This window comes from Colobus angolensis, unplaced genomic scaffold (genome assembly GCF_000951035.1).
Source record: "Colobus angolensis palliatus isolate OR3802 unplaced genomic scaffold, Cang.pa_1.0 Scaffold292, whole genome shotgun sequence".
Taxonomy (NCBI): domain Eukaryota; kingdom Metazoa; phylum Chordata; class Mammalia; order Primates; family Cercopithecidae; genus Colobus; species Colobus angolensis.
The window spans coordinates 2,245,281-2,267,250 of record NW_012116177.1 but is presented as its reverse complement, the minus strand read 5'-3'; the positions used below and the strand labels follow the sequence as shown (position 1 = coordinate 2,267,250).

The following is a 21,970-nucleotide window of genomic DNA, read 5'->3' as shown; positions in this document are numbered from 1 at the left end:
GGTTTTATCTGCTTCTGGTCTTTGATGATGGTGACGTACTGATGGGGTTTTGGTATAGGTGTTCTTCCTGTTTGCTAGTTTTCCTTCTAATAGTCCGGACCCTCAGCTGTAAGTCTGTTGGAGATTGCTTGAGATCCACTCCAGACCCTGTTTGCCTGGGTATGAGCAGCAGAGGTTGCAGAAGATAGAATATTGTTGAACAGTGAGTGTACCTGTCTGATTCTTAATTTGGAAGCTTCCTCTCAGGGGTGTACTCCACCCTGCAAGGTGTGGGGTGTCACACTGCCCCTAGTGGGGGATGTCTCCCAGTTAGGCTACTCAGGGGTCAGGTACCCACTTGAGCATGCAGTCTGTCCGTTCTCAGATCTCAACCTCCGTGTTGGGAGATCCACTGCTCTCTTCAAAGCTGTCAGACAGAGTCGTTCGGGTCTGCACAGGCCTCTGCTGCTTCCCCTGTTGTTTTTTAGCTGTGCCCTGTCCCCAGAGGTGGAGTCTACAGAGACAGGCAGGTTTCCTTGAGCTGCTGTGAGCTCCACCCAGTTCGAGCTTCCCAGCGGCTTTGTTTACCTACTTAAGCCTCAGCAATGGCGGGCGCCCCTCCCCCAGCCTCGCTGCTGCCTTGTGGTTAGATCGCAGACTGCTGTGCTAGCAATGAGGGAGGCTCCGTGGCCGTGGGACCCTCCCGGCCAGGTGTGGGTATAGTCTCCTGGTGTGCCCGTTTGCTTAAAGCGCAGTATTGGGGTGGGAATTACCCGGTTTTCCAGGTGTTGTGTGTCTCAGTTCGCCTGGCTAGGAAAAGGGATTCCCTTCCCCCTTGCGCTTCCCAGGTGAGGCAATGCCTCGCCCTGCTTCAGCTCTCGCTGGTTGGGCTGCAGCAGCTGACCAGCACCGATTGTCTGGCACTCCCCAGTGAAATGACCCCAGTACCTTGGTTGAAAATGCAGAAATCACCAGTCTTCTGTGTCGCTCACGCCGGGAGTTGGAGACTGGAGCTGTTCCTATTCGGCCATCTTGCTCCACCCATCGAGAGAAATCCTATATACTTTTTCATGTCATAAATAGCTATCCTTCAGTTACTCAAGCCTAAACATCAGTATCATACTTTATGCATTCTCTTACACCCTACCTAAATCCATCAGCAAATCATACCATATTTATGTTTAAATAACAGTTTGAATTCAACCCTTTCATTTAAAAAATTATTTTATTTTTAAATTTTTTTAACAAACACTTGTGTTGAAGTGAATTCAACCGTTTCTTAACACAACACATCCAACTGCCATCACCCTGATTCAAGTTACTGGTGTCTGTTACATGGATTACCACAATAGCTTCCCTCCCCTAAACTGGTGTCTCTTTAACAACTTCAGAGTTCAGTTTATTAATACAAATCCTGATATTGGATATGTCAATGTGAAATTCAAAGGGAAGGCTTGGGCTAGAGATATAAATTTGAGTTGATATTTAAGCCATCAGACTGGGTGAGATTATATAGGGAGTTAATGTAGTCAAATAGCGAAAATAGTCCAAAGGCCAAGCACTGGAGCATACCAAAGTTTAGAAGCATGGGATATAAGGAAGAATCCAGGAAAAAGGGAAAATAATAGCTAATGAGGCTAGAGGAGGTGTAAGGAGATGCAAGAGGGAGTTTTGGTAAGAAAGTATATCTTAGTTCATTTGGGCTGCTATAACAGAAATACCATAGACTGGGTGGCTTAAACAACGAACATTTATTTCTCATGGTTCTAGAGGCTGGGAAGTCCAAGATCAAGGCATCAGCAGATTTGGGATCTGGTGGGGGCCTGTGTCCTAGTTTATAGACTGACATTGTATTGCTGTGTTCTCCCATGGCGTGAGTGAATGAACATTATTGGGCATCTATGATACATGCTGACAGTGCAAGGAAAGCATTGGTCACATGGTCTGTTTTTAAAGTATTCTCATTCTGGTATAGATTTCCAAAGATGGTTACATATCAGAGTCGCCTGGGAAATGTGGGAGAAAAGGGTTTGATTTTAGGAGTTTCTTAATCCTGATCATGCCTCTGACAGGGATAAAATTTACCCCCATTTTATAGCTGAGAAAACAGGTTCACAGAGTTAAGACTCTTTTCAGAGTTTATACCAACAATCAATTGTAGAGCAGGGATTGAAACCAGGTATTCTGATCCTAGAGTATAAGCTTTCTCCATCCTGTCTTGCTGCGTCTGCATTAGCTGTACTGGTTTATAGCTATTGAAGTCTTGAGCTTTGGTTTGATTAGCTAAAGCTTCGTACAGAGGCAGCACAGGAATGAAACTTACTCCTGTGCTTCTGTCAGTCCTTTTACCATATAGAAGGATTGGGGATGATGTGTTCTTCCAAAAATTATGGTTGGAATGATTTGAATATGCAGGAACATATTTTATGCTAGGAATTCAGGCTGTAGGAGGTAGGAAGGAGGAAGAAAATTCTGTAAACTGGTTGTGTTTGGCCCTACTAAGGAAGCTAGATTTAACTTCAGTTCATATTTTATGAACAGATTTATGTGCTCAGAAATACTCTCCCATCCCCCTTAACAAAGTAACATAAATAAAGATCTAAAGCTATAACTCAGTATCTGAGATGTAGGAGTATTAATGAGAGCTATGGACAGTCCAGAGAGAACAAGGAGGGGGGAAAAAGAATTAAAAGGTTAGAAAGTAGGACTTCTGAGAAAAGGTTAAAAGCATTGGGATTATTTAACCTGCAAAAGTGAAAGAGGAACAAGGTGATAAATAACTCTCTGTAGATGAATTGTGCTTGTTTTTACTAGTCAATACTTAATGAGTGACTTGTATACTGAACATTGCACCAAATATTTTAGGAGAATACTAAATAGCTCATAGTTTTAAGATCTTAAAATCTAATTGGGTTGTTATATAACACATGTACAGCGCTGACATTTATGCATATTTTCCAAAATTTGGAGAAATATTTTGAGAAACTGTTACTCAAGACCAAAATCCAACCAACTTGGAAGAACTGATTAAGGAAGAAGGCAATGTCTCGGGGAGTTGGGGATTGTTAGAAGAGTTGGCACGAACATTTAGAGAAAAAAAATTGCCAAATGGTGTTATGCAGGGTACAAATTAATATACATGAAAAGATGACTAAATGGTCAAACAAAAGAGTGTGAGAAATTCTGAGTTAAACAAATAAAACCACTTCCTTTAGTGCAATTGCAATTAGAACCTTTAGAATGGTTATGTATGTTTTCAGTTTCCAAAAAGGAACTTATTTGGAGACAGACCCAACTCTCACTTTTTGGTAGAACTGGGTAGGAATGGGGCTAGTACTTAGAACATATTTTGGGAAATGCTGCCCTATACGATTTGATAAAGTGGATTTTATCATGTTCAGACAAAAGATCCATTTTTCATTCAGAGACTATAAAGAGAAGACATTTAAGTAGACTGAGAGTCTCACAAAAATACAGTTTTTTTTCAAAATTGATTCCAATGAGGAGGAAAAAGGGGAGGCATGTGAAGACTTTGAGTGACTGATTAAAGCAAGCTGATAAATACCAAATGTAAAACAGATAGAAACCAAGTGTTCAAAAATGAAAGCAGTGATATCAGGAATAATGTGGATGTATATGAGCAGTGTCAGGTGTTGTTTGAGTGTTGGGGAAAAAAACTCAGGGCACCAAATGTAATGTTTAAAAATTGAAGAAAAAAACAAAAGCAAGTAAGACCTAATTTAGATCATTGCTTAAGGTGACAGGCATCATATTCTTCAATGCTGGAGAGTAAGGAGAACTATTCAATTTATAATTTACTATCAATATCTTTTTCCTTCTCTCTCCCTATTTTTATGTGTGAAAAGAGCCAAATATAAATGTTGGTAAGAACGAATAGATATTGAAATAGGAGGCTACTCTGAGTGAGTTTTATGCCAGTCCAGAAAAATTACCTTAGAGTACTCAGAGACTTTGCACTTAAGATTCTCTTGCTTGGGATCAGCTTACTGTTCAACTTTAAAATACTGTAGGAAATAGGAATGGAACCGGAAGACAGAATGGGCAAATGTAATACCAAATTTCAAAAACGAGAGGAAAGAAAAATATAGTTTGCAACGTAGAAACTAATGGTCTTGGCATTGATCTTGCATGGTTTTCTAGATTGTGACATTTTAAGGTGTTTTTTTCTAAATTAGCATTTATCAAGAAATAGTGATCACCGAAGCTAGTAAGGAATCACTTAGGCAAAATGGCAAAATCATTTCAGATATCTCCCCTTTTTTTTTTTTTTTTGAGACAAGGTCTTGCTGTGTTGCCCAGGCTGTAGTGCAGCGATGTGATCATGGCTCAGTACAGCCTCAAACTCCCAGACTCAGGTGATTCTCCCACCTCAGCCTCCCAAGTACCTGGGACTACAGGCATGCACCACCATGCCCAACTAACTTTAAAAATATTTTTTATAGATACAGGGTTTTGCCATGCTGTCCAGGCTGGTCTCAGACTCCTGGGGGCTCATGTGATCCACCTGCTTCAGCCTCCCAAAGTGCTGGGATCACAGGCATGAGCCACCACACACGGTCCTCATTTCCTTTATAGATAGAGCAAGCAGATGGCTAGATTAGGGAATTTTGATTCTATAAAGCATTTTAGAAAGCCCCATATGATATCTGTAAAATTGGTAGATTTATAACCAGTTAAATGACAGCGTTGGCCTCAGAAGAGGTCTTTGGTAGTAAGTCATAAGCACCTTGTCCTAAATCTTGACCTAGTCTACCTTGATTCAAATGGTTAAATTACAATGTTGATGGCATGCATCTTTGATGTACCAATAACAAGATACCAGAGGGAGAGTGAATGTTTGATGATGGATTGAAACAATGGATGAAATTTTATTAGATACAATTTAATAGAGATAAATGGCAAACCTTACATTAGGTAGGAAAACAACTCCATCCATTCAAGATAGATTTGACAAGGCTTAACAATAGCACATGTGAAAAAGAAATATGGTTTTAGTTAACTGTGAATGCATAGCCGTTAACAGTGGACCATGGCTGCCCCCAAATCCAATTGCAATCTTAAGCTGCATTAATAGAAATCATATATCTAGATTGATGACGCTGATAGTTACTCCCTTCTAGGTACTTGCCAGATCTCTGTTGCAGTGTTGTATTTTGTTCTGATAATTGTGTTATATGACAAACCGGTTGTGGTCTGGAAGAAATTATACAACATGGTCTAGGGATTTGAAATAATGTTTTATATAGTAGTTCTAGACTAAAAGAAAACTCTAAGAAGGAAAGCACATGATACTATCTTTAAATACTTATTAAACTGTGATACAGAAAAAAAAAAAAACACATTAGGTTTGTTCTACTGTGGGAAAGATTTGTTAATCCCCCTCAAAACTGGAAGAATTTCAAGGAGGTGGATTTAATCTCACTGTAAAACCTTCTAATAATTGGAAGCAACTTTCAGCAGTATTAAGTTACCTCCCCAACGCTAGAGTTGTTTAGACAAAGGCTTTGTTCTTCCATTTTTGGAATGTTATAAAGGAAATGTGGGGTAAGGGAAGTACATTGAGTACCGTTTATGAAAAAATATCTTCCCGCTTTGAAATTCCATAATTCCTTGCTTGGTGGAGTATAGATAAATTACATATACAATGAAGGGCCATAAATCGAGAAAGAAATTGTTTTTGCAGGGAAGCATCAGAGGTGGCATTTCCAAGGAGATGAATTTTGAACAAGTTGTGTAGAAAGTGCTGGGTAAAAGCAGTGGAACAGCAAAATAATTTTATTTATGAAAACTGGGTGGATTTTCTTGTGAAAAATCTGCCAGCAAAAAATGCCCTTGGAGATGGAGACTTCACAGACAAGTTTTGAGTATGAGATACGCATGTACACACACACACACACACACACACACACACACACACAAACACACACATTTTAAATTTTTTTAAGCTGAGAGAATTGTTTCACGTTGATAATTTTTTATTTTGTTATTTAAGAACATGAAGGGAGAATATTTCTGGTATTTATTTCCTAAGACAAAGGAAAGCAGGAAAGGAATCATGTCAGAGAAAACAACTGATGGCTGGGCACAGTGCTTCATGCCTGTAATCCCAGCACTTTGGGAAGCTGAGGCAGGAGAATCACTTGAGCCCAGTAGTTCAAGACCAGCTTAGGCAACATAGGGAGACCCCATCTCTACAAATAATAATAGTAATAAAAAATTAGCCAGGCATGGTGGCATGTGCCTGTAATCCCAGCCACTTGGGAGGCTGAAGTGGGAAGATTGAGCCTGCAAGGTAGAGGCTGCAGTGAGCCATGATTGTGCTCTTACACTCCAGTCTGGGTGACTGAGCAAGACACTGTCCCAGAAAAAAGTTTATTTCCTCAAGAAAAATCAATAAGGGGTCTCATCACCAACATAACCAAACACATATAAACACATTTCATGCAAGTGTATGTGTCATTGTTTCATTTTCTTCATTTCACTTCACACTGGCACTGTTCTTCAGACCAGAATTTGGGAACCATTGAGTTCACAAGATCCTTTGATAGGAAGTTGGGGAATTTAAGACTTGTTCTAGGTTATACTCAGTAACAGTCAATTTCAAACTCTGAGTGGTTCATTGCAGCAAGCATTTCTTTTTCCCTCACATTACGTGAAGGCTGCATGTTAGCTGCTGTGGCTCTTCTCCGCATTCTAGATTGGTTTCAGATCTCATCTGAGATGTGCCCTTGTTATGGCACAGGAGTAAGAGAGGCTAAGCAAACCTATAAAGTTACCATGAAAGCTTTTACTCAAAAGTAGCATATATCATACCTATTCATGTTCCACTGGCCAAATAAGTCACATGTCCAGCTCACATCAATACAGTTAAGAAGTGTATGTGTGGTGGAGAAGTGTGTGTGTGTGTGTGTAACATGTATATGAGGAAAGAGATTTGTGAACAATATACACTACAATGAAGTCATTTCGGAAGTTTTTAGATGGGAGAGTGACGTGATGAAAACTAAGAAAGACAATATTTGCAGCAGCAATTAGTATTAATTGACACTGGGGACATTGAAAACAGGAAGAATAACTTGAGGATAGCTCATTTCTTCTCATGACTCTGTAACTTCACCTAAGTATCAGAATCTCAGTGGCAAAATCTCAGCACAGCTGATCTCATGAAATATACCTTTGTACTTCATGTCACATTATAGTGACAAATCCAAGTTATTTTGGGTTTGTCCAAATCCAAGTTGTTCAAATCCAAGATATCTTCACCTTTAATTACTTTCTTTGTCACTGAACTACAAGAATTTGATCCTGTGGATTTTGCTGGTCAATTTCTGTGTAAGAATATTCAGCAGTAAAAAGAAACAAAATATTAAAACATGCAGCAACATGAATGAATCTCAGAATTATTAACCTATGTGAAAGCAGTCAAACAAAAGACTACATACTATATGAAACCTTTTATAAGAAATTCCAGAAAAGGCAAACTTTGGTGACAAGAAGGCAGTCAGTGTTTGCCTGTGTCGAGAGAACATGGGAATGGATCAGCTGCAAATGGACATGAGGAAAGTTTTAGAGTGATGGAGATGCTGTAGATCTTAATCATGGTAGCGGGTACATTTTATTCAATATAAATTATACTTCAATGAAACTGGAAGAAATAAAAAATTGTGCTGGTTAGATAAGTGAGGATCAACTTCATTTTATGAAGATCAACAGTAAAGGAAAAAATATCAGTAATTATTTCCACATATCTTTGAACTTTGTGTGTATCTCTGTTTTAGGAACAACTTGAAACAGCCAGGAAGTTTCTGTATTATGAAATGGGCTATAAATCTCGATCAGAACAGTTAACGGATCGCTCTGAAATTAGCCTACTGCCTTCAGACATTGACAGGTACTTACAATAAGTATCTATCTTTTTCTCTTTTTTTTGGCCTATGTAAGTATATTTTTCCATTATTTAATCTTGTGTTCCAGGTATAAGAAGAGATTTCATAAGTTTGATGCAGACCAGAAAGGCTTTATTACCATTGTTGATGTTCAGCGTGTATTAGAGGTAATTTTCTTTGGTTCAATGTCAGCCTCTGATACTAGAAGAATGTAAAGATATTAGATGTTTTCCTCATCTAGTGTTTTCTACAAGTAATATTTTTATTATAATTTTTAAAAGATTAGTAATGTTAGTAAAAGCATATGCATAATTTTTTTTCTTTTTGTTTTGAGACAGAGTCTCACTCTGTTGCCCAGGCTGGAGTGCAGTGTTGCACGATCTCAGCTCACTGTAACCTCCTCTTCCTGGGTTCAAGTGGTTCTCCTGCCTCAGCCTCCAGAGTAGCTGGGACTACAAGTGCGTGCCACCATGCCTGGCTAATTTTTAAAATACTTTTTGCAGAGTTGGGGTTTCACCATGTTGGCCAGGCTGGTCTCGAACTCCTGACCTCAACTGATCTGCCCGCCTTGGCCTCCCAAAGTGCTGGGATTACAGGCGTGAGCCACCTTGCCCAGCCAAAGCATATGCATAATTTTTAATCAAACTATCATTCCGTGCTTTTCTTTTACTTAGAGTATCAATGTCCAAATGGATGAAAATACACTCCATGAAATTCTAAATGAAGTCGATTTGAATAAAAATGGACAGGTTGAACTCAATGAATTTTTGCAGGTAAGTTGTGGTGAAAGGAAACAAGGATATTTGCTTTTATCTTTTGTTTGTTACGATTGTAAATGCCTGTTCAGGAATGGATATTTAAGTCCACACAATTGTCAGATTATTCTGAAGAAGAAAGCTTGAAGCCAGCAGAGGTTGATATGTCTGCCCTCAAGTGTAAGGCTGTACTGTGGTGCATGTTCTTTTCCTTTTATTGTATAAGAAACATTCCATTATGTTGGGCAATTTAGAGTAAATCCACGTTATTTATCATAAAGCGTTGAATATGAAGCATGCTTTTTAAAGACATACGCCGTGGCGTATCACTGCTGGACCTTCTTCTTCTACTTACTTTTCTTTTACTTACTTTTTCTTTTCCCCTACTTCATAAGAGGCAACACAAGATTTCTAGTCTTTTATGTAGAAAATTTTTTAAAAGTATGGTTCTATTCACTAATGAATCATATTCATTTGAGAAGTTAGTGATTAGATTCTGGCATTATAAAGAACTAGAAAAACATAAGGAAGGAAACTTGTACTTTGGGGTCAAGACCATATAATTTAAGTATTTCCATTTCCAATTGTTAATTTATTCAAGGCTGTGTTGTTTCATCTTTGTAGTCATGCAGGAAATAAATTTTGTTCCTTTAACTTCAAACTGGATGCTACATATTGTTTCTTAAAAGAAATTTCAACAAACCCATACATTATTTCTAGCTGTCCGTATGACTCTGATCATATGAAGAATGTATTGGGTTTCCAAGCAGCTAGGTTTTTTTCTGTAGTGCTTCTTGGGCAGGTATTTCAAATGAATGCCAGGTCTTGCTTGCACCATGGCAATGATGAATGCTGAACATGAAATAAATTAATGCTGGGGATTTTGGTCAATGTCAGCTCTTTCTTCACTGTGTCAAGTTAAACAAACAAGATCAAGGCAAAGGAAATGGTAATTGTCTCTCTGGAGATGAGCTGCAGATAAGAGCATTGTTGAATCTAAATGCAGAAAATTTTCACAGGTTGTGTCCAGCATTACAAAAAAGAATGTTTGGTTCTTTAGCTTACTGTTTAACTAAATACACATTTTAAATTGAAATTAAAATTTATGCTTGGGAATTAAAGCACCGTTTAATGCATTTTTTGTGTAGTTTTTCCAGAGAATATTTTATTGTTGCCCTCACAATGTTAGAAAACTTTTCTTCAAAGAAATGGCCTGTGCTTCATTTCATATGTGTTGTAAATAAACCGCAGAATTTAGGGTTGAAAGACATGGCGCTTTAGAAACAATAAGAATCTGATTTTATGAATATGCTATGTGGTTTAGGTTTTAAGTAATTTCCTTGAATGCGGTTGAGTTAAAAGCAGGAGATAATTTAAACTATCTGCAGGTTTTCTTGTAGAGTTTTTTTTTTTAATAATTGAATATTTTTTGTCCAATTCCAAATGGAAGGGACTATTCTTGCTTCTACTAAGAACAAATACACAGTATAATTTTCAACTTTATAAAAATGCTGACCATATTCCTCATGAAATATATTCACATCCAAATGTTATTTTTTTCTTATAATATGGTTTCTAGATACATGTAGTGTTTAAAGAAAACTTTGAGTTTTTAGAAGTTGGCACATCATATACTGTCTATGGCTTAGAAAACCTCTAGCTTTGTCCGTTGTGTTAGCTCTGATAAACTTCGCAGGTCTTCCTGGAATCAGAGACAAAGCAATAAACAATAAATTGTTCTGTCTTTAGATGTCAGCATTCTTTATATTACACCATTCCTCAGATGTAAAGTATATTTGGAGGGTTTTTTGAGTTTTTTTTTTTTTTTAACATTCTGCTCTTCTGCAGACTAAGAGCCCATGTTTATCCCATTAAATATATTTTTTGAATATAGATATGATTTTTAATGATCTTCACAGAATGATTGCATCACTATAGATATCTCGTGGTTATATGACTTTATTTCTAAGTCTGGGTTTTAATGACACTTTTGCATGTAGGAGTCCATCTCTAATAAGCAATAGCTTGTGAAACAGCTTTTAATAAGGTCATGAAATTCTGATCCAGCCCCTTAGCAGATGTCTCTGACTCTTATTCAGAGCTCTTTTTAAGCAACGTGTATCTATAGGCTAAAAGCTATAAACCTAAAATTATTTTGAGAATTACATACATACATAGATACATCATATATATATAATGTGTGTGTGTGTATATATATATAATGTGTGTATATATATGTGTGCATGTGTGTATATATATATGACGAATAGCTAAATCTTTTTAAAATAAATAAAAAAGATTAGGGAAGTAAGATCAAGAAAAGCAAATAGTTGAAACCACATCAAACTTGAAAAGGAAAAAAGTCCCTATGCTCATAATTGCAAAGTGCCTTCCAGATTAAAGGCCTTTGCCCGCTGCCTGCATGTAATTTCAAGACTAATTCTGATTTTATCCATTGGATAAAAATGAATTAGCTAAAATCTGGGCTGTGGAGTGCTTTTAATTCTTAAGGTAGATCTCTGGGTCCATTTTCAAGGAATTAAATGTAAATTACGTTAAAAAGTCTTTAAGGAATTTGGATTTAGGGGACTTGAAGTTGTCAAGTACAGTAACATTTAAAAAAAGGGTAGATAAATATAGGTCATGGTTTGTCTTTGTTCAATCCCTGAGATTCCTTTTTAAGATTTTAAATGGAATTAAAGATCCAATATTTGAAGTTGCTAAAAAAAAAAAAAAAAGTGCCTTGAGCACATTGAAAGACAAAAAGATGCATTAAGATTTGCTTTTAGAGGCAGGCTGATTTACTAGATGGATGTAGTTTTTGCAGCAGTGGTGAAATACCTGCCTCTTCCCCTCTTTTGGAAATGTTTAAAAATTAGACTTTTCTTTTCTGAGCTGTAGTACTTGTTAAGGTTTTTGATGGAGCACTTGATTACCTCTGTCTGCTGCAATGCTAACGATTATAATGCCATGAAGAAGAGAGTAAGCTGGCCTGCGTTCTGAATCTGTTGCATATTTTCTCTTTAAGCTGATGAGTGCTATTCAAAAAGGAAGGGTATCTGGAAGCCGGCTTGCTATACTAATGAAAACTGCAGAAGAGAACCTCGACAGAAGAGTTCCAATTCCAGTGGACCGTAGTTGTGGAGGATTGTGAGTCTGGGCAGTAAATCCACAGCCAACAAACATAGGAATGACAAATCACCATGTAACAACCAGAGATGACTGAAACCACCCTAAAATAATGAATGTGGATAGCTGCCTTTTTTAACACTAGAAAACATTCCAAAACTTTAGGGTGTTGGTGTATTTGCCAGCTTTATTTGCTGTACTTTATTTGTATTTGCCATTCAGTCTAGCTTTTAAGTGTATTTTATTCTTTTTCTCATTTTCAATGCACATTAGTTTTGCATCTGTTTTGTGACCTGTTAGATGTGACACATTCACTGTTTGTTTATTCCTTTATTCTAAATGAGTTCTAAAAACAGAATATTTGGGCAAAAATTGAAAAAAGCTGGAGAAATTTTGTGACATGCATATAGACAGCTTATGTTATTAAAAAGAATTACCTATTGAAATGATAGTGTTTCTGGAGATTTCTCAGCTCCATCTTCCTCCAGCTTGTCCTACCTTCCTCATGCAAACACTATTCCACATTTTTATATTTAGAGCATGACTGGCTAACTGGAGAGGGAAGGAAAAGTTTAGATCTGGTTACAGGAGCAAGTCTCAAAGAGAAACTCTGAAAGCTTCCAGAATCACAGGTATAAGATAAGGATAGCATTGACATTTGCCGGGAGTTACAGTGATAGTTTCGTCTCAGCAGTTCATTTTTTTCTTCAGTTACTGCTGGTTTTCTTTGATTATTATAGTTGCCAGGAAGATCCTTGCTCTTCTTACTTTAAACCAGCATTTAAGTGGCAATTTGGATGTAATGGAATGAGACCAAATTTATCAAATTATTACAGTAGTAATACATTTAAGAGTTAAAAATGTGTTTTTATATATCCACATATAACAAAAGATTCAATTCCGAAGCCTAAATTTTGAAGCATGTAGTATTGTCAAATCTAGCTTACCATCTTTTTTGGGGGTACTTGCAAACATAGTATAGGAGGATAGAATAGACTTTAGTTAACTTTAATTATAATTATATGTAAAATAAGGCACAAAACCAGTTTCCAAGGTCATCATGGTTGCTTAAAGTCTTTCCCCTTCTGTACTCCATGAAACTATTCTCAGTAAACCAAAAACAAAAATGGAAAAATAATCACCACCCCCCATCCTGACACATACACAGAGTCCAAAGCAAAAGTCAGTGTGTATTGAATTTAACAAGTAATGCAGTTTGGGATGCTCTTGCTATATTTTGGTGGCATTTTAACTAGTTATCTGAATATTTATTAACCGTACTTCCTCTTGTAAAGTTAACTACTTACTTTTTTGTTGTTTTTTTAACATCAGATTCTGTATCTAATAGGAGATGTAACACTTCATTTCGCGGCAGGTTTTTATTGCACAGACTTGAAGTCTTAGTTGTTTTTTAAACTGGCACATAAAACACTTGTGTGCTGTTATTTTTATTTATGTCAATACTGCAGAGTAGCTTTATGCCTTATTCAAGTGGATTCTGAGCCTGTATGTCACAATGTAAACACTGGAGGTTCACTCACCTACGCACTCACCCACCACCTCTGAAACAAACAGAAACTGCAAAGAAAGACAGCATCTTAGCTCATTTTGTTTTTAAATGAAGTTTTAGATGCTTGCCACTTCCTAAGGGAAAACCTAAAACAGAGCAAGTGATGCTCCCAGGTATCTCTGTGAACTTTCTTCTTTCAAAGTGTGAATTTTTACACTGGCTTTTTCGTTTTTTTTAAAGCAAATGAAAGCTTGTGGTTTTACAACTTAGTGTGTGTTTTCTATCCAGATAACAAATTTCATTGTTTAGAACCCAGTGACACTTAATAGGTAGATAGATGAATTGTCCTTTAAAATATCCCAGATGATATACACAGTATGGTACATTTGTGCTCTCTCTCTCTGTTTTTCTCTCTTTCTCTTTCTAGTTAGATCAAGATAACGATGATTTGTACCCTCCCTGATTCCATTACAGTAGGGCCGGGGCAGATCTGTGTTTGTTAAACAGGCCTTGTTTGTGCATGCTTTGCTATGAATGAAGTTCCTTTAAGGACAAAGAAAAGCACACTTTTCTTCTTTTGAGCATCTCAGCTTTTACTTTAAATATGCTGATTTCTAAAACATAGAGTCCTTCACCAATCCCATAGACTCAATCTGGAAATGAACTGATTTCAAGCCGTTACTGTGAACAAAGCACCCCAGCATTCTGTATAAGTTCTTAATTAAACCTATACAGCTTCTTTACTTGATTTAAGAAAGGGAGACAAGAAATAGGGGGGAATACGCTTCTTTAAAATTCATTCCAAGCACAAAAAAAATTTTTTCCCTTTGCATATAAACTTGACATCAGTTGATTCTGTTGGGGTCGGGGTGGGTATGCAGGGATTGCCTTTTATTATCAAATGATTTATTTCAAGAGCCTTTGAGGGGATTCAGGTGAAGGAACCCCCATCTGTGCTGGAGAGTTGGATACTCCTTTAAATAGCCCCCACCACAGTCATAACAATAATGATAATGCTGGATTATTTGTTAAGCCAAGGTTGTCTGCCTCATATCCATCATGCTGTTTGCAATATTCTTGCTTTCAATCAATTTATACTGAGTGTAACTTTAGGATTTCTGCTATTAAATGCATGCTCTCTGTTCTGCTTCAGTTTCTGGCTTTGCTTTGTCTGTTTCAAAATATGTAGCTTCCTCTTTTGTACAACAAAAAACTCATTCTCACTTTTACTAAATATACTATAAGAGTCATCATTGATGTTATTTTTCTCTTATGTATCTGTAAAGATTTTTGGCATATGAATGTAATATTAAAGTCAATGATGCTATAACTTGCAATGTTTGCATCATGTCAACCTTTTTTAAGGAGTGAAAAAGCCCTACTATGTTTTTAAAGAATAGCAAGTGTAAGCTCAGTGCTAGAGTGGATATACACACTGCATGTTTTCATATGTGGCACTTTTATGTATTGTGTTGGGTTATTGTTCTAGATTGGACTGTTAAATACTATGTTTGAGGCTGGGTTGTCATTTTTATAACTGTCTTGGTGTTTTATGGCCATTATTTATTACTTTTGATATACAGAATGAGCTGCATGCATTTATAGAGCAATAAGAGGATGTATTTAATGTGCCTTGTTTTTAACTGAATAAGAACTGGAAGCATGAATCAATAAAACTGATTAAAATTGTCCATTTGCTAGCATTTTGATGTCACTTGCAGTCAGATAACTTTGATTACTGTTGAAGTTTTAAAAAAGTTTGAAAATATTTTTACAGACTGTATTTTTGATGGCACAAAGTGAAATATCTACAGAGATAGATGTAATTTTATAAGACTGCCAGAATTATTTGTATTAATTTGTTGCTGTAGCCTTTAGGGCATGACTTCTATATTTGTGCAATCCTATTCTACAATTACATTCATCCTATTACAACTCAGTTGAATTCTTTTTTCTTTTCCTTTCCTTATTTATTTATTTTTTTTAATCTACCAGAACCTTTCAGCCTAAGCGTTCCCAGGCGCACTGATGAATTTTATCATAACTAAAATCAATAGAAATGAATGGGAAAGATTACATAATCCATTTTGATCATCTTACATGTCAAGTTAGTGCAGGGTTGCCAAGTGTTGATAAATGCTCTGACAGAAAAAAATGCTATATATTTTCATTGTCAGTAAATCAGTAAAGCTGTTATCAGTTTTAACACAAATTTTATAATGCCTGTGTTATTTTATAGGGTTTAATTTACACGCATATATGGAGGATATTGTCCATTTGTGGTTTAGAGGTATGTGCTGCCTCCTGGTTCTGCATGCCCAAAGGTATGTGTGAGCTTCTGAAGGTTCTTTGAAATTGTATAGAATACCCCAAAGCAATGGCTCCCAGACAGACTTGGAACAATTAACTGTTTGTTCAGTGCCTGGAAAAAAATACATGGCAGCTTAAAACATTTTTTATTGATCTAGCTTATCAAATCTGATAGTGCTTTAAAATTTTTAAACATACAGTTTATCAAAATATTGCTCAATTGTATACAATTTACGGTCATCAAAAAAATACGATGCTAGCATCAATATTTTACCATCTTTATCAACATTGTACTGTCCCTGGTGTCAGATTTCACCTGATGACATTTGACTTATGAAGGAAGGAAGCAACAAAAGTTTTAAATTGATCTGGCACCCTCATAGTGAAACAAATTCTGTATAGGAGGCAGAGATGATGAGCTTTTTGTGCATGTGTTTTGTATTTTAGGTCTCTAATTAGCTGCCCAACTTATGAAATATTGGCACAGAACATGATGTATTTGAGCCTAGATGATACCAGAGGTAGTCCTGTGGGTCCTGGGCTCTTTGCAAAAAGTAATAGGTATCTTTGTATTTTGTTAAATATCTGGTCCAGAATAATAAGATTCATGCGATCTAAGCAAAATACTATTTTAGCAGAGTTATCAGGACCATCTTTGTTCTCCACATTTGGCATTTGAATTGCGTTGCTCAGCATACCCTACCTTCAGTTCCCTGTTAATTGTATTCACATTGGAGCGCCTTCAAACTAGGGAGGTTAAGGTTTGTATGCTGTAGTCATAGGTAATATATCATGTTTCAGTAGAGGAGGTGGGGGGATTGAGTTTCATAGTACCTACCTTTTTTATTAGTGCATGGCCCAGACTACAACTAGTTCCACCAGCTTCTGAGCCATTCATGCCCATGGTCTGTGCCTACAGCAGACATCCCTGCTCTCCTTTTCCAGGTACACTGACTCCAATATGGGGATGAAAAACAAAAAAATGATATTGAAGCAAAGGTGAGAAAAATCTAAGCAAGGAATTAAAAGGGAAGAAGTGACTATTTACTTTGAATCTTTGGAGGCAGGAGATAGTAGACAGGGAAGCCTCTGTTTAAGAGGGCATTAAGGTCAAGTTAAAGAATAGTGATATGTTGATTGAGCTCATTACATTTAGATCACTTAAACAATAAGAGAGCTTTTAAAGCAAAATCAGATATGCCTAAATTGAATTTAAATAATAAACTTAGACCTAGTTTTATAGTTGAAGACTAAAACAAATAAAGAAATTCTGTGGTTATGAAAGATCTGCATAATTGATTTACAGTTCATTTTTCTGCATAGAGTTTTTCCTATCCAAGTTAAGAAGCTGTAAATCTTAGATCCATTGAAATGACAGTGAGAGATATTTCATTTTACCCCATGAATCATTTGCCATCCTTATTGCAGACAAATGGCAAAATTATGGTGTACCATGTTTTCATAAATTACTCTGCCGCTCCCCCCCCCACCCGCCCCATTCCCAATTCATTTCATTATCTGTTTGGAAAGACTATAAGAGTCAGAACCTAGACACTTGTGGTAAACAATTCTGATTTTACAGCAGGCTAATCAAAATTTCATAACATTACAAATTAATTCCTCTGGTACCGTGAAGAATTTAATTCATGTACAAAATATATCATCTATTTTATAAGTCAAAAATAGCTTGATATTAAAGAACATTCTGTGATTTGCTAGTATAGCAAAGGGGAAGAGTGCCAAATTCTTTAAATAATGTATATAATTTTCATAGGGTTTCATATGTCAAAGTAGTCATTTATGTCCTGAAAAGTATGTGCTTCGCACTATGTGTTTGAACACTATTAAAAAATCATGGCTTCTTCCAAAAAGGACAAATCACAGGTTTGCATTTCACATGTGACCTAGAATGAAATAACTTATACAGGGACCACCCCGAACCCCCATTAGGAATACCACCAAAAGTAAAAACCTGAACATATTTTTAAAGTTAAATATTTTTAGAAAGCAATAAATGAAATCAGTTTTTATAATGTTATAATGTTACTAAAGAGATTTGGCTATTTTCCTTAATCTCTATTTTATTGTCAGATCTTTTAAGAAACCGTCATCTGTTTTATTGTTGGATCTTTTAAGAAACTGTGGTCAGTTATTTATGCAGTTGAAAAAGTCAAGTTTATCCTGATAAATATATTTGTCATAGTGAGCTGCTAAACTGTTTTCAAAATGGGCCATTTTTTAAATGGAGCTTATCCAGCTTGATCCATGCTTGAAGCAGCACTGAACCATTAAATAAAAACCTGGGACAAAATGCCTTTGAAAAGGGTTAATTAGCTTTAATATTGACTTATTCCATATAGGACGGTAATAGACTAGAACATTTATTTCTGTTTTGGATCATTAAAAACCTGCATTAGTTCTTCAACAATTTGTTTCTAATAAATAAAAATTGGACCGATTAGAGTAGTTTTAGTATAAGCCACAGTTCATAATACACTTCTTATGAAACCAAAAACATGATCACTATTTCCCAATTCATTGTAATTCCGTCAGAAACATTGTCTGCAAAATACAAGATCATTAAGCTCCAGAAAGGAGCATTTCTATTTTAACCCTAAAAATGGGTGGGGTATGGAGGGAATTAATGTATGGCCTGAAAACTCCTTAAAGCTAAATTGGCGTATGCTGTCCTTGGTGTCATTTTTCTCTAACGGTAGGATTCGTTCCCATCTTCTCCATTACTTAGCTTTCTCCATTCATTGGCTTTACACTTGTAAAATATTAGTGCATCGAAAAAGTTTACCTCGGTAAAGGTGCTCGTCTAGCTACAGGGGATACTTCCCTTGCTGTGCTTAGTTTTTTGTTCTTATGCTGCCCTCTAATGGATACCAAATTATTTCATTAAACCCAGAACAAAAGTAAATTTTCAGCTTCTCTAGGGCTCCTGCATCATCCCACTACTGTCGGAAATTGTCATCTGACCATTTTCCCCTTTGCATACATGTTGGTGTAGCACAGCTAGTGCTAATTGTGCAGAGTCACCCTGACCAAAGTTGTGTTCCTGTTCTGAGAAGTAGAGGGACAGCGATGCCAATTTGTGCGCTATCGAACTTTCCTTTTTTCTCTGCCAGCAATTGGAAAGAATTGATGTTCTGAGGGACTTAAAAATGAGGAATAAAAACAGTGTAAGTGCTGTATTAAGATGATATGCTGTATGTTTTATCAGTCACTGGCACCTAGTTCAAAAGACAAAAAAATTAGCAGCAGTGGTTTGGGAATAGGCCTGTGCACGAGGTGGATATCAAATCCATACATGAAGAATATCAGCACTTTTCACATGCTGCTTTCTGACACCCATTGCTAGAGCTGAAAACTATCTCTATTGTCCAGTTTGATTGCTTGAATCAAACTGATTTACAGCAAATCCATCTGAGCTTTGATAAATCTATTACAGTTTCATTTCACTGATTTCATTAACGTGAATAAAACCAGCCATGCTTTCTGCATAACTGCCTTTTAATGGCTTGGCCCTGTCACCTGCCTGAATATTAATCCCCCTGACTTATTGCTCCACAGAGGGAATGAGTAATGGGTATTTGAATGTGATCAGCACAGTACAATGCAATTAAGGAAGCAGTACTGTTCTGTGCCTTTAATCCTGAACTAATTTGAATTGCAGTTTGATAGCACAGTGAATCCTGCATAATTATGTAGGGTGCATATTAAACTCTGTGACAAACCGGAGAAGCTTTTAACCATCACAGCTATGGTAGACAAGTGAAGGCTAGAGTCAGAGAGCCCACTGTTGGACTGAGAGTACAATTAATAGAAAACCTTCAGCAGGGAAAGCTTGGGAGGGCAACACATCTTGGAACAAAAATACAAAGTGTTGATTTGTTGCAAATAGATTTTAAATTGCAAGCATTTGGGCTTTCAGAGTTTCCTTGGATTCCCAAGGTAGCAAGGGAAAAACTGTTCCTTAAGGAAACTTTGCATTGTCTTGGTGCTTTCAGCAGTTAGAAAAACAGTAGCTGTGATACTTTATAGCACCTTAACTTCCTTGCTATCGGGTTATCTGATACTCTGCAGTTCTGCAAATGGTGCATTGATGACAGAAGATTTACTGTTTATATACAGATCCTTTTTATTAGTCTATATGAATCCTAGGAATAATAAAGCAAATATTCTATATACTTTGGATCTTTTGTGAATATATTGGTAATTGATTTCAATGATTGCTTAATTTTTTCTTCTTTTTAATCCAAAATATATCAACTCCTGACTGTTGCAAAAAACGAAGTGTCAAAAATAAAGACACTCTCACCCTTATCCTGTGGTCTTTCTTGCTACTGTTAGTTTGACACACCTGAGTAGAAATAAGAAAATGAGATGTATTAACTTATGTCCTGCATTGGTCCTGCAGTGGGAAATAACTATAAAAGGTCAGAAATGAATAATTTGCTGCTATTAGGGCATTTAAGGTAAACAATCAATATCATACTTTTAATGCACATTATTATCCAAGTAAAATGATATTTTGATTCTATTTAACTATACTTATATAGCATTCTAATGTCACTTTGCCACAGTAGCCACAGCATGCTACTTAAGTGCTTTGTGGGTGGCATAGAAGATAATAAATAAGCAGATTGCTTTTACTTAGATAGTACGAGACAGGACAATTACGTTCAGGGAAAACATGTACTGGAAAAATCCTGTGACTGTTTTTACTATAATCCATTCACTACTTACTTGGAGTTTATTTTTGTCACCTACTTATTCATTAATGATACAAGTGATGGTATATGAACTTACTGAGGCTTTAAGAGATTTGGATACAGAGAGACATTGTATGTTAGAAGAAAATACCTAGCACTATATATCCCCCCGACCACCAAAAAAGGGAGGGGAGATATTTTTGCAATACATTTGGGAATGCAGCTTTAATCCCATAAATTGTTATTCAAAATACACTAAATGTGAAATGCATCAACCAAAATGGAGTTGGGGGAAGGAACGACTTCCCTGAGGGTGTACAATAATATTAGCAAGATTACAGACCTTTAATTTTTTCAATCTAATTGAATCCAATAGAATTACTGTAGGTTCTTTAGAGTCACCATATCCTGCTGGGCGACTCTAATCTAAATATTGCTAGTTAACCTTGTTTTTCAAAAATACATTGGAAAAAGCTAAATGGAACCTCTTTCCATAATCAGTTTACATTATGTTACACACTAACTGTTGATTACATTTTCCAGAGATGTATTATTTCCCTTACACTACCTGAAATGATTTTTCAACAATAATAGTAAACTTTGGCTTAAATAAAATAATGTTGTTTCTAAAGAAAAGCATTTAAAGTCATAAGTAAAAATAGATAAGAGTTTAGAGAAACTGGAAAAAAAGTAACCTAGAATTAAAGGTAAAACACCTTCTGGTGGACTGTTTTTTATAAATGAAAGCAAGTAATTGAATATATGGCACTCTGGAAAAAAATGAAATATTTGAAAGACTGTGCAAAACATAGCATATGTTTTATTATTGAAACTCCTGTAAACCAATAAAAACAATACACATTATGTTCGACGTCATGCTTTTAAGAGATTAGCATTCGATTTGCAAAATCTCAATAGGTTACTTTTGCACATGAAAGTATTTTTCTAATTTTGTGTTTCTTTTACTAAAACTTCTGAGGTGCTCACTTTATTTCACCCATTTATGTTAGAAATATAATAATAGCATTAAGAGGCTGTTATTGCTGTTGGGCATATCAAAAATGTCATAGCAATCTTTGTTCACTGATCTATTTAGAGCTTTTTTAAAGATGTTAATTATGGCTTCTCTTTTCTAGCATGACAAGTACTTTTTATTAATGTAAGCACTCTAAAAATAATAAAGCCCCTACTTTATCCTTACCTTCGCCTTCCCCCACCCCCATTATTATTGTTGTTGTTGTTGTTTTTTAATCGTAAAACAATTCTAGGCAGCAAGAGTAGTATGTTGCTTGGGCTAAGGCTGGGCTGTTAGCTAAATTAAGCCATTGTGACTCAAAATCCTCCTTTAATAAGGTTCATGCTGTCTACAACTTCATCATTTTCTGCTGAATGATAATTACTTTATTCAATCATGTTCAAGGTTTTAGTGAAAGCTAGCATTGATTGATTAACTTCAATTACCATGCTTACATTTGCATAGATAAAAACTGCTTTTCAATTTGTGAGTGGCACGCCAGTGGAAAGCCTGCGCTGATATTTGCATTTCAATGTGAACAGTGAAGAATAAAGGTGGAAGAGAGGTCTGATCAGTGCTAAGCCCTTTCTGCTTCAGTGCTTAAGCATTTTTCCATAAACACTCTTGTTATGATGTTAGTTTGTTCA

At 36.2% G+C, this 21,970-nt stretch overlaps 1 protein-coding gene across 2 annotated transcripts in view; it reads left to right on the top strand.

Annotated features, from left to right (window-relative positions):
- GPD2 (glycerol-3-phosphate dehydrogenase 2 (mitochondrial)) overlaps nucleotides 1-12,142 on the top strand; it is a 155,058-nt gene extending 142,916 nt beyond the window's left edge. For both annotated transcript variants that reach the window (XM_011949203.1, XM_011949202.1), the window contains exons 14-17: nucleotides 7,779-7,891; nucleotides 7,975-8,053; nucleotides 8,561-8,659; nucleotides 11,670-12,142. In XM_011949203.1, the coding sequence (XP_011804593.1) occupies nucleotides 7,779-7,891; nucleotides 7,975-8,053; nucleotides 8,561-8,659; nucleotides 11,670-11,795 (417 nt within the window). In that variant the 3' untranslated portion in view covers nucleotides 11,796-12,142. The remainder of the gene's footprint in view (nucleotides 1-7,778; nucleotides 7,892-7,974; nucleotides 8,054-8,560; nucleotides 8,660-11,669) is intronic.
- Nucleotides 12,143-21,970: the final 9,828 nt, after the last annotated feature.